The 12384-nt window shown below is 35.1% G+C and overlaps 1 protein-coding gene across 1 annotated transcript in view; it reads left to right on the top strand.

Annotated features, from left to right (window-relative positions):
• The window catches only part of TLK2 (tousled like kinase 2), a 111459-nt gene that overhangs the window by 68552 nt on the left and 30523 nt on the right, over positions 1 to 12384 (top strand). The window contains 2 exon segments of the mRNA XM_079134982.1: positions 2827 to 2963; positions 10051 to 10203. Of these exon segments, the coding sequence (XP_078991108.1) occupies positions 2827 to 2963; positions 10051 to 10203 (290 nt within the window).

The raw sequence follows: 12384 nt of genomic DNA, 5'->3' as shown, positions 1-12384 counted from the left end.
TTATAGATGTGCCCCACTGTGCCCGGTGATAATTTAGATTTATTTACAGAATAATTCATTTTTCTAACTATGAATGTTCATCAAATGTCCAATATACCATGCTGGAATATAAAGAAACTTAAATGAAAATGCCACCACAGTTTGGGAGGAAATATTAACAATATTATCTCTCAAAAAGTTTTTTTTAATTAAAATATATAAAGATTCCTATAATTTAATAATTTGAAAAATTAAAAATGTACAAAAGATGGGGGTGGCAGTGTAGCTCAGAGATAGAGCACTTGCCTATCGTATATAAGGCCCTGAGTTCAATCTCCAGCACCACCTAAAAAAGAAAGGGGGGAAAAAAAAAAGTATCTTTTTTAAAAAAAATATCTTTAGTTGTAGATGGACACAATACCTTTATTTATTTATTTTTATGTGGTGCTGAGGATCAAACCCAGTGCTTCACACATGTAAAGCAAGTGCTCCACCACTAATCTGCAGCCCCAGCCCAAGCAAAATATCCTGAACAGATATTTTATAAAAAAATTTATAGATATCCAAATGACTATCATATGAAAAGATGCTCCACATTATTAGGCATCTGGGAAACTAAAACTAAGATCACGGTAGGCCAAATACAGTGGCACACACCCTATAGTTTGAACTACTGTGGAGCTGAGGCAAGAGAATTACAAGTTTCAGGCTAACCTTGGCAATGTAATGAGACCCAGTCTCAAAATTTAAAAAAAAAAATTTTTTTAAAAAGGTGTGGAGGTAGGTGTATTTCAGTAGTAGAATATTCCTTAGTTTAATTCTCAGGACCAACAAAAAAAAAAAAAAAAAAACAAGTGAAACCATAGTATTAAATAATATAATGGTAGAATGATTAAAGAAAAAATGTTGACAGTGTCAAGTGCTAGTATAAATGTGTTGGTGGCCCAATTTCCTATACTAGTAGGAATGTAAAATTGTATGGCTGCTTTGGAAAACTTGGGGATAATCTGTTTGTTCATTTGTTTATGGTGATTCTGGGAATTGAACTCAGATTGTATTTTTTTGTTTTGAGACAGGGTCTCACTAAGTTCCCTGGGCTGGCCTCAAACTTGTGATGCTCCTGCCTGAGCCTCCCAGGTTGCTGGGATTACAGGCGTGTACTACCATTCCTTATCTGGGGCAATTTCTTATTAAATATATATACTTACTAGTATACTTATGCTACAACCCAGCAGTGCCAAGAGAAATAAAAGCAAATGTCCACAAAAAGATTTGTACAGGAATATTCATAGCAGTTTATTCACAATAGTTGAAACCTGAAAACATCCCAGGTGTCTGGCAACAGGTGAATATATAAACAAGTCGTGTTTTCATACCATGGAATGCTACTCAGCAATGAAAAAGAATTGAGTAACAACATGCATGGATCTAAGAAACATAAAACATGGCTCCTATCTCTGGAGGGCTAACAGTCTATGTGGGGTTGGGGGAATAAAATACATTCACATTAACAAGGAAGCCTTTTCAAGTAAGCAGAGTACTTATTAAGAAATTGGCAGAAGGAAATCAAAAGAAGGGGACTAATTGGGGAAAGCTTCAAGAGAGGTGTTCTAAGTTTAAAAAAAAAAAACAAAAAAAACTGCAGGTTTAAATTGCCTGTCAGTTAAAAATATATAGTACAGCTTAGGCAGGAGGATTACAAGTTCAAGGCCAGCCTGGGCAACTTAGTAGGCCCTGTGTCCAAATAAAATAAAACAAAATTAAATTAAAATACACAGTAGAACCAGGCATAGTTGTACACGTATGTGATCCTGGCTACTCTGGAGGGTGAGGCAGGAGATTTGCAAGTTCTGGGTCAGCCCGAGAAATTTAGACCCTGTCATAAAATGAAATGAGGTCAATAAATAAAACAAGGGTTGGGGAATGTCCTCAGTGGTAGAGTGCTTGCCTATCACCAGCCAGGCCCTGGGTTCAATCCCCAGTACTGCCAACAATAAATAAATAAAAATGCACAGGACATTGCAAGTAGGTATGTTCCATGTTATCATTTCTCACAGTACTTTGTTCTTTTCCTATAAATTCTATATTACAGTTTGTACTTGGGAGATCAATAAATTCAATGGTTGTATCCCCCTCTTATCCATAAGCATCATATTTGGTACTAAGCAGTCTTACAATTCCTATCATGTAACAAATGAAGTGCTCAGGAATCAAAAGTACATAAGGTGTCCTGGCATAAGAGGTGGGGAGGTGGACTTGATCTTCCGTGTTCAGTGGAGGATCGCGCAGGACATTTTCATGTCAGAATCTAGAGTGGACAGACACAAGCCATAGAAGGTTTGGAACATCAGAACCTTCTGTGAAACTGGAAGTGTGCAAATTGATTTTCTTACTTTTTTTTTGGCAGTACTGGGTATTGAATTCAGGGCCTCCCTTGACCATGCTGAGCAAGTATTCTACTGATGAGCTACATCTCCAGCCCTCAAAGTAATAAATTAAGAAGATGAATTGTAACAGGTCTCTAGAATAGATTGGAGAGAAGAAACCAAAAGTACAGAAACAGCTTAGCTTTGCTGTGGTCCAAATATAATATGCTGAACTCTAAGATAAAAGAGACTAGGCAGGTGAGAGAAATTTTACCAAGGAAGAACTCACGGTTCTTCACTAGCATATCCTGTCTACTTTGGGAATACTGTGTCATCTGAGGAGTCATTACTGACTGTTCTGAGATGTGTGGTCTTTCAATATATTTTCCATGATAACCTTAGAATTTTGAGTTTCTAAAAAGTGTCTGTCTCCATGCTAATTTAATGATGAATTCCTTTTTTTTGTTCCTTTTCCCCTAAGTCAAAACAAGAGAAGATGGCGTGTAGAGATAAGAGCATGCAGGACCGCTTGAGATTGGGTCACTTTACTACTGTCCGGCATGGGGCCTCTTTTACTGAACAGTGGACAGATGGTTATGCTTTCCAGAACCTTATCAAGTAAGTGAACTGTCATGATTAAATGAAAAATTGAAAAGTTTGGATTTTTAAAGTTTTCTGTTTATTGTAGTCATTAATAATCCTAGTAGTAGTAGTCATCTTTTCATTGAGTTTAGTCACCATTTGTATAAAGAAATGTAGGGAATTAGATAAAGTCCTGAAAAAATGACACATAATCAGAGGAATAAGAAATGAGTTCTTTAGTTAGGCCTAGAAGAATCAAAATTGTCGAAGATAAGGAAAAAAAAATCTAGTATTGATCACTTTAATTAGGTAATATAGTTGTTCTTGTGTGTGGTACTGGGGATTGGACCCAGGACCTTTCACATGCTAGGCAAGTGCTGTTCTACTGAGCTTCATCCCTAGACCCTAAGTAGTAGATTTTCATGAAGAGCCTCTTGAGGATTTATTTGGGGTCCACAGGAAAATGAAATGGGTAAGGGCCCAGGGCAGGATTTTCTAAGATAGGTATAAAACAAAAGAAAACCATAGAAGATTCTTATAGAACATGTCTCTGAGGCTCTTTAAAGAAACAGTGATCAGTCATCAAGAGACAGACACTTACTTGAATTCAGGGGCCTTGACAGTGGTCATTCTGGTGACCAGCCCTACTCTCTGTGCCTGTTTGCAACTTGATACTCATATTTTTTCTCATATTTTCTTGATACTCATATTTTTTGTTTGTTTATTTTGTGGTGCTGAAGATTAAACATAGCACCTTGTGCAAGCTAGGCAAGGACTCTTCCCACTGAGCTACTCCCCCAATCTTGCAACTTGGAATCTTGACCTCTCCTCTTTTTTTTTTTTTTTTTTTGCCGTGCTGGGGATGAACTCAGGGCAATGTGCTTGCAAGGCAACTGAGCTATATCCCCAGCCCCTCTCCTTCTTTTTATCATAACTTTTGGTTTGAAACATTCAGGAATTTACTCCAAGGAGAAAAATAACATTTAAAATAGTAAAATTCCAATTGTGTGAATAGATATTATTAACTCAGGACTTTAAAAATTATATATCTTCAAGTTGTAGTACCTTTTAGCATATCTTATTTGTTACTTATTTTGGCTTATTAGGTTGTTCCCATCTGAGACTGGAGGATAGGTGGAGACATATTTTAATCATGGGCTCTCCAACTTTTATCTCCAGATCACAGTGACTTGGAAGGTTCCATAGATCGAATAGCTTGTTGAGGACAAATTGGAGAATGTGGGATTACTTTTGAGCAATAATGAAATGTAAATAACAGATTTATGCCTGCAAGAAAGTAGAAATATTGATGCTGTTTATCATAAGTAGTTATAAGTAACCTCTGAATTACATGTTAGTAGTCGTCGTTTTGTATATGGAACATTAACCTCCTACTTAGTTGTTTTTGCTTCATAAATATGCTTAGTGTGTTTTTGCTTCACAAATGTGCCTCAAATTTTGGTGGAAGAGGAGGATACTAAGTCAGAGAATATCCTGGAAGGAAAATAGACTTGAGTTAGGCTAGATACCAGAGGTTCAGAGCAGCATCTGCTCTGATTTATAAACACTGGAGGCTGGTGGTAGCTGAGGTGCGCCAGGGCAGTCACTCCAAGGTAAGGTATGGCACCCATTCCACGGCACACTGACCGACATGTGCAAATTTTCCAGTTTCCAGATTTGTGAGGACAGTAGCAGAAAATGTTAAAAACCTATATTTTCATTAGTAACCAAAACCATTAACTGCTCAGACTGAGTCCTGATTTCTTCTACCAGCTCTCTACATTGACTGCCTTGTTAAATGGTATCATTTTAGACATTAACTCAAAAAGATGGTGGCTTTTTATAGAGATATAAAATGTAATTAGTTTTAAGAAGTGATTAAGGGTTTTCCTGATAGTAATACTATTTTATCCTATTGCTCTGCAAGCAACCTAATACCCAGAAGGTTCTGGAAATTTTATACTATATCAGAGTACAAAATGATAATTGTGTTGTAAGAGCAAATTGGGACCATGTCAGTGGAATACCTGACCTACAGAATTATTTCCTGTAGGTAGATAGAATTTTTTTCATTGTTTTAAATCACATAAATGGTTGGATATCCATCTCTTCCCTTGGGAAGCTGTTTTTAGCTAATGTTTCTTAATTATAGGTATCTTATTTCATATTGTTTTGCTTCAATAAATTGTCTGTTTTTGTTTTTGGTTTTTTTTTGCAGTGCTGGGGATTGAACTCAGGGCCTTGTGCTTGCGAGTCAGGCACTCTACCAACTGAATCATATCCCCAGCCCCAATAAATTGTCTTTCTCACTTTCAGTGTAAAAATTCAATCTTTTCTTAGTTGTAGACAGACACAATGGTATTTATTTATTTGTTTGGGTTTTTTGGGGGGGTGCTAAGGATTGAACCCAGTGCCTCACATATACTAGCAAGTGAGCTACGAAACTCAGCCTCTCAAATTGAAATTCTTTAGTTGTAAAAGGCTATATGATAATTTCACAAATTACAATTTTCTGCATAAGAAATTCCATGACATGTGAAGAAGTCTAGTAGGTGAGGTAGCTGAACAACAGACAGCAATACGAGGTTTTATGCAAAGAGATAAAATGGGTTAGAGTGGTTCTAGTACTAGAGATTAAAACCAGGGTGCTTTACCTCTGGGCTATACCTCCACCATTTTTTATTTTTTGTTTTGAGACAGGGTCTTGCTAAGTTGCCCGGGCTGGCCTTAAACTTGCAGTCATCCTGCCTCAGTCTCCCAAGTAGCTAGGATTATGTGTGTGTACTACTGTGCCTAGCATACTTCAATATATTTTTTTAAAATGAATCAGATAATCAGACAGCCTCAGTAGAGCTTCAGCACATTTCTTGGTTTTTACTGTTCCTTTGAATGCTCTTTAATTCTCTAAAACAAAAAGTTTCCTAATAGGAATATCATATCAGATTTGTAATATTGCTGGCCATATTAGTAATTTTTGCTTTCAGAGTATGTTTGAACCAGTTGAAAAATAGTTTTATTTTATAGTTCTGCAAAAGTGGTGTTATACTAGTGTTCTTCAATATACTTTTAAAAAATTCAAATGTCTCAGTGGCAAAGCAGTAAAAATTCTCAAACTAAGACTTTGTTTATATTGATATAAACAACATTAAAAAAATTTGGCATCCCTACATAATTGTGATCATTTAAAATGTGGAGTATCAGTGAATACATTAAGCTTTACAGCTTTGCAGTACTCGTCCTGGTATTTTGATGTGTATGGAGCTTATCCATGTTAAAGCAGTTTCTGGTGGACCATCTGATCATATGATTGATAATGAGACAATTCATTTTGTTAATTTTATGTCAGATCTTACTTGAATAAGCCTTACCATTTCCATTTCACAGTTCCCAGTATATAAAAGAATATAGCCTGGAGATTTTAAAAATATTCTCTTCCGAGATGTTCATGTGTCATTTGTAAATGTCATCATCATCTTCTCTTTTTTTTTTTTTTTTTTTTGCGGTATTGGGGATTGAACTCAGGGCCTTGTGCTTGCGAGGCAAGCACTCTACCAGCTGAGCTATCTCCCCAGCCCTCCTTCTTCTTTTTGAAAAGTCTTTTTTCCTTCAATAATGTCTGAAAATTTATGCATGTGTTTTTTGTTTGTTTTTGTTTTTATCCTCCTCCTCCTAGTTATTGCTGGTGTGGTTGGATCTGAAATACAGTTTTGCTGTAGAAGATTCCCTTTTATTTCCTTAAGGTGCTATAACAAAATACCATGAACTTATGGTTTAAAACAACAGAAATTGCCTATAATCCCAGCCATTTGGAAGGCTGAGGCAGGAGGACTGCATGTTTGTGGCCAGCCTTGCCAACTTAGCAAGATCCTTCCTCAAAATAAGATTTTAAAAAAGGACTGGGAATGTAGCTTATTTATAGAGTGCCTGCCTAGCTTTCCTGAGACCCTGAGTTCAATCTGAGTACCACAAAATGACAAACAGAGAAAGTTAGTTTTTCACAGTTCAGGAGACCAGAAAGCCTAAATTCAAAGAGGGGAATTTAATGGGGAGGATTCTTTTTGACTCTTCCAGTGGTCATGACTGTGGCTGCATAACTTAAGTCTCTATCTCCATCTTCATATGTGGTTCTCCTTATATATCTCTGTTCCTTCTCTTTTAAGGACACCAGGCATATTTTTTTTTTTTTTTTTTTAATTTGTACTAAGGGCCTGCCCTATGGCGGCTGAGTCTGGCTTTGAACTTAACCTGCATTAGTCTAATTAACCACTGAGATTACAGGTGTGCGCCACTGCACCTGGCATGATATGTTCTTAACTAATTACTTCAATGACCCTATTTTTAAAAAAGGTCATATTCTGAGGTACCAGGGACTAGGATTTTAAAGGAATTATTTTGATTTCAGTGAGATGGATTTTTTGGGTAGTCAGTATTTTTGTGGAACATGAAAGAAATGCTCTTTTCATGCTTGATGTAGAACAAGTACTCTCTAAAACTGATGCTACACATGGAATATTTAAGGATCAGCTCTATAAAAGGCACTGTTTTGTGTGCCTTTATGCTAGAGGATATGAGTTGATAGACATGATTCCTAATTTAAGAGAAGTTAAGTTTATCAAGATAGTATGGACTTCATACTTCTAAAATAAACCTAAATGAAGATTCTCTTTAGGTGACTTTTGTTCTTCCATATAAATAACTAAACAGTTTCAGGAATATCAAGAATTGATACAGAGAGCCGGGCACTGTGGCACACATCTGTAATCACAGCTACTCAGAAGACTGAAGCAAAAGGATCAGAAGTTGGAACCCAGTCTAGGCAACTTAGTGACTTGTCTCAATAAAAAAGGCTAAGGATGTAACTCAGTGGTAGAGGACTTGCCTAGCATGTAAGTCAGTATAGGAATCTGTATAACACTGATCTTTGATGCATCAATTTTCATGTCCAAGCAAGCTTTCTCAGAATGTATAGCATAAGAGTTCCCTAAAGGTATTTTGGAATCTTTGTATTCTGTGCATATTTTTTATATGGTGGCAGTGGGACTCCTTTCTTGTTGAATCTGAAAAGATTAAATGTATGAATTCTCCCTGAAAGTAGTAAAGGTGATTTCTGAAATCTCAAGCTTACAAAGCTCAGAGTCTTCTGAGTCATAATGTTGTGGTCCTTTTCTATAGTTTAAACTATAGTTTAAACTGCATAATGTATAACTGTTTCCAAGGAATTCAAAGTGGCTTGCGCTTGTGGCTCCTAAAAAAGGTTTTCCCCCTTTTTTTTTTTTTGAGATTGGGAAACTCATGTTCAGATAAGGTAAATGTTTTCCTCAAGGATATTCATTGATTCAGAAGGGACATTGTGATTTTAGCTAAGGATTCTGTGTCTCAGCCCAGAATTCTTTCAAGTCACTGATTTTATATATTGGGATGGAGTGAGTAGGAAAAGGCATATCTAATAGTATAGAGATTTTTCAGGTAAACAAAACTCTTAAAACATTCACTTTACTGTTAAATTGATGTCTTATCAATGATCTGGCTTATGTGGAATCTGAGGGGTTTGTATTACCAAATTAAGGGTTATTTGTTTGTAATACTCTGCTTATTTTAACCTTGTTTGTACTATTATCCTTCTACATATGATAGCATAAATTATATTATACTACTCTAGAGTATTGCTTTTCTGGTTGCTGTTCTAATAAGAAACATATACTGAATATGGAACTACATTGTTCAAGGAAGAGGGTATTAAAAAAAACAGATTTTTTAAAAAATTCTGCAAGATTGATGGTTGGGTCCAAAAAAAGGATGTGGGAGAAAAACTTGGTAGAAAGAGAGAAAAGGCAAAGGGAATTTGTCAACTGTTATAGGTGATTTAAAGCCTGTTAAATGGTTGATCTCAAATGTTAGTATACTTTTATATTTAAGCCTAGAAACCTTAGTATTTGATGATGGAATACATGAGACAAAAGTGGTTTTTCTTATAATAGGATTTGTATTGGTTCCTAATTTTTTAAATTATAGGTTGAATATTCCCTTATCCAAAATGCATGGAACCAGAAGTGTTTCAGATTTTAGAGTTTTTTGGATTTTGGAATATTTGAAGACTGTATGGGTCAAAATATTCTTAATCCGAAACCTAAAACTCTCTGAAATTCAAATTAAGGGTGCTCTACCTGTAGTTTTTTTTTTTTTTTTTTTTTTTTTCTTTTTTTCTTTTCTTTTACAGGAAAATAAGACATCTTATTAGGAAGTACTCCAATAATAATAGTATTAAATTATCTGAAGATTTGTAAAATACATTTTATACTATTTCATTTTATGTACATTCCCTCAGGAGTTACTTCATTAATAACTTCACGCCAGTAATATTTCATTGGCTTTCTCTGAAAGTGCTTTTTTAAAGCTTAGTTTAGGTGTGTCACCCTTCCCAGTGAGTGAAGGTGATTTGGTTATGGTAGTGATTCACTTAGATTAGAGTAAATGATATGCCTAAAAAGAAAATCTCGTTTACTTTGTTTAGCATCCTGCAAGTTTGATAGCTTTCTAAATTAAATTTGAGGGAGCTTTAATCCAAACAAAAAATAAAAGAACACTTGGGACATTTTATACCTTCTTCTCTTAAATACAACTGTTTACTTTTAATGAGTTCGTATTAGAGTTGTTTTCTTAGCTGCTAAAAAGGAATTAGAAAATTTTTCTTTGGAGTCAGAAAGTAAGGTCATTATAGAAATTTGGTACTTTTTTATTATCTACTTTACCTCTCCTTTAAGACATAACTAGTCTTTAATATTTTTTTTTAGTCGTCAATGGATCTTTTATTTTATTTATTTATATGTGATGCTGAGTATCAAACCCAGGGCCTCACACATACCAGGCAAGCACTCTACCACTGAGCTACAACTCCATCCCCAAGACATAACTTGTCTTAAAGTGCAGATTCATTCCAAATAATTTCTCACCAGTTATTTGGTTTCTTAATGCCTGAAGGTTAAATACAAATCTCTACTTAATTTAAGGGAGCTTATTTTTTCCTGAAGTTTCAAATATCCAGGTGACAAGTTGTTTGTGTTTGTTCCATAGCAATAAGAATTTGTTTTACTTTCTTTCTCTGTTTGCATATATTATGTCTTAGGCAACAGGAAAGGATAAATTCACAGAGGGAAGAGATAGAAAGACAACGGAAAATGTTAGCAAAGCGAAAACCTCCTGCCATGGGTCAGGCCCCTCCGGCAACCAATGAGCAGAAACAGCGGAAGAGCAAGACCAACGGAGCTGAAAATGAAACGTATGTTCTTTATTGATGCAAACAAATGTCCTATTGAATGGCACTGGGGACAGATATAAATTACAGAGGTTCCTAGGGTTTGAGGTCTTTCCCACTGCCTTGATGGATTTGCCCAAGTCATATAAAAACCACATAAAATTAGCTAACTTTCTTAATCCTGCACTTAAGAGTTTTGAATGAGAGGGAGAAGTAATGTCACTTCTTGACAGCATGATTTTTGTCTGTCCATCATAAATATGATGTCAATATTATTACTTATATTTGACAAAAAGTTCTGATAAATTGGTGTCATCTTGTGGAGATTACCTGGCTACTTTTTCAAACTGAAGAATGCCATTTACTGGTCAAAAGAGCACTTAGTTAACAGTTGTAAATTTAGGAGTAAGCCAAGGGGGGAAAAAAAAAAAACCAAAAAACTGTTGTTTTAGGAAAAGAACACTTTCCCAGTAACCCAAATCTTAAGTTTACCAGGATCTTTTACAGTTTTGAAAACCTAGGGAAAATATAAGTATCTTAAATTGAAGCATAGTCATCTTTTTCTCTGCCAGTCAACAATTATTACATAGCTTTCATGTATAGGAGGGTAGAAAATCCTGAGCACAAATGTCTTTCTTTCCCATTCCTTTCTCCCTTTCTCTTTAATTGAAAGTAAATTTTATGTCCAAAGGTAGCCACAAACGAAAGGCATATTATATAACTTATTGACTAATATGCCTTTTGTCTTTTTTATGTTTTTGTATCAGTTTACAAAAACATTGTAACCCTCAGTGATCCACTTCAAGTATACTACTTGTATTACAGCATTGTTAAAAGTCGGTGACATCCCAGACATGCATATTCCTTTATTCCAGTGAGAAAGATGACTTAACACCAGTCCTCACCCATATACACACCTGATGTGTTGGGAAGTCTTTTCTTTGACATCATTTAGTAAGTCTACATTAAATGCTTATTTTATGTTAGGTCATGTTGTGGGAATATAGAGTTGAAGGATACAGCCCTAATTTTAGGAGTTCACAGTTTATTTAGAAGAGATGAGTAAACTCATAATTGCATAAAGTAGAGTGATTAAAAATATGCACTGTAAACTAAACTTGAAAAACATTTCACCTTATATCTGAATGTTTTAAAACTAAAGTCTAATTATAAAGTATTTACTTTCAAAAACACCCATATTTGAAAGATTCTCCAGACAGATTAATACGGTCATTGTTTTCTGAGTCCTATGTTTATTTTGCGAAGGGACTCTTCCTCTAGTATTCCTTGAAAATCATTTTGTGCTAACACACAAAACCATTGACTTAGGTATAATAAAAACAAGATAGAGGTTTTTTGTTTTATTTTGGTTTTTGTTTTTTTTGCCATTGAATCATTATTAGAATTCAGTCTAGGCTAGTAGTGTGTCAGTGTGTAGTTACCATCTGGAGTCCTGTATAAAATCCAAATTAGAAAGCCTTTAGTCTACTTTTTAATTAGAATGTCTATGACTTGCCTCTTTCCTTTGACCAAAAGCCAAAGAGAGGCCTCTGGACTGAGTCATGTTATCCCTTCCTGGTACTGAACCTGTTTCAGAGAGAATGCTTAATTATGAGTTTTCATTTTTCCCTTTTTTACTGGTATGAAATAGAGTAATACATGGAGATATTTCTGCTGCTGAGAGAAGTAAGTGTAACAGCCCAAGTGGATGTACTACTTCTTACTCATTCTAGTTTCTTTGAGTTAGGCCTTAGAGGTTTTTTGTTTGTTTGTTTGTTTGTTTGTTTTTTTAACCATTCCTGTTGGATAAGATAACTTGTTTCCACTTTTGCTATTTGGAATGCAATCTAAAACTTTGCAATCTAAAACTTTGCAGTCTAAAACTTTGAAGTATGTATAGCATATCCCTTCTTTCTTCATTCTTAAAATAGGAGGATGTGATTGGAGTTGGCAAAACATGAAATGAGAGATTATCCATCAAGTTAACCCTTTGAGAACTGATTTAAGTAGCATTTTTTATATCCTTTTCACATTCTCATTAAAATCACAGCACTTTGTTAGATAGGTATTATCACTTGCCTAATTTTCAGGAAACTGAGTGAAGAGGTTGACATTTCTTGCCCAAGGTCACATGGCCAGCATCTAAATCCTGGGCTCTGATTTTTTATCATGTTTTTCTCCTTGTTATTATAGTATCAAGATATA

Source organism: Sciurus vulgaris (assembly GCF_902686455.1).
Source record: "Sciurus vulgaris genome assembly, chromosome: 3".
In the NCBI taxonomy this organism is placed as follows: Eukaryota; Metazoa; Chordata; class Mammalia; order Rodentia; family Sciuridae; genus Sciurus; species Sciurus vulgaris.
Note: the sequence above shows the minus strand (reverse complement) of the source record. Positions and strands in the feature narration are given on the sequence as shown.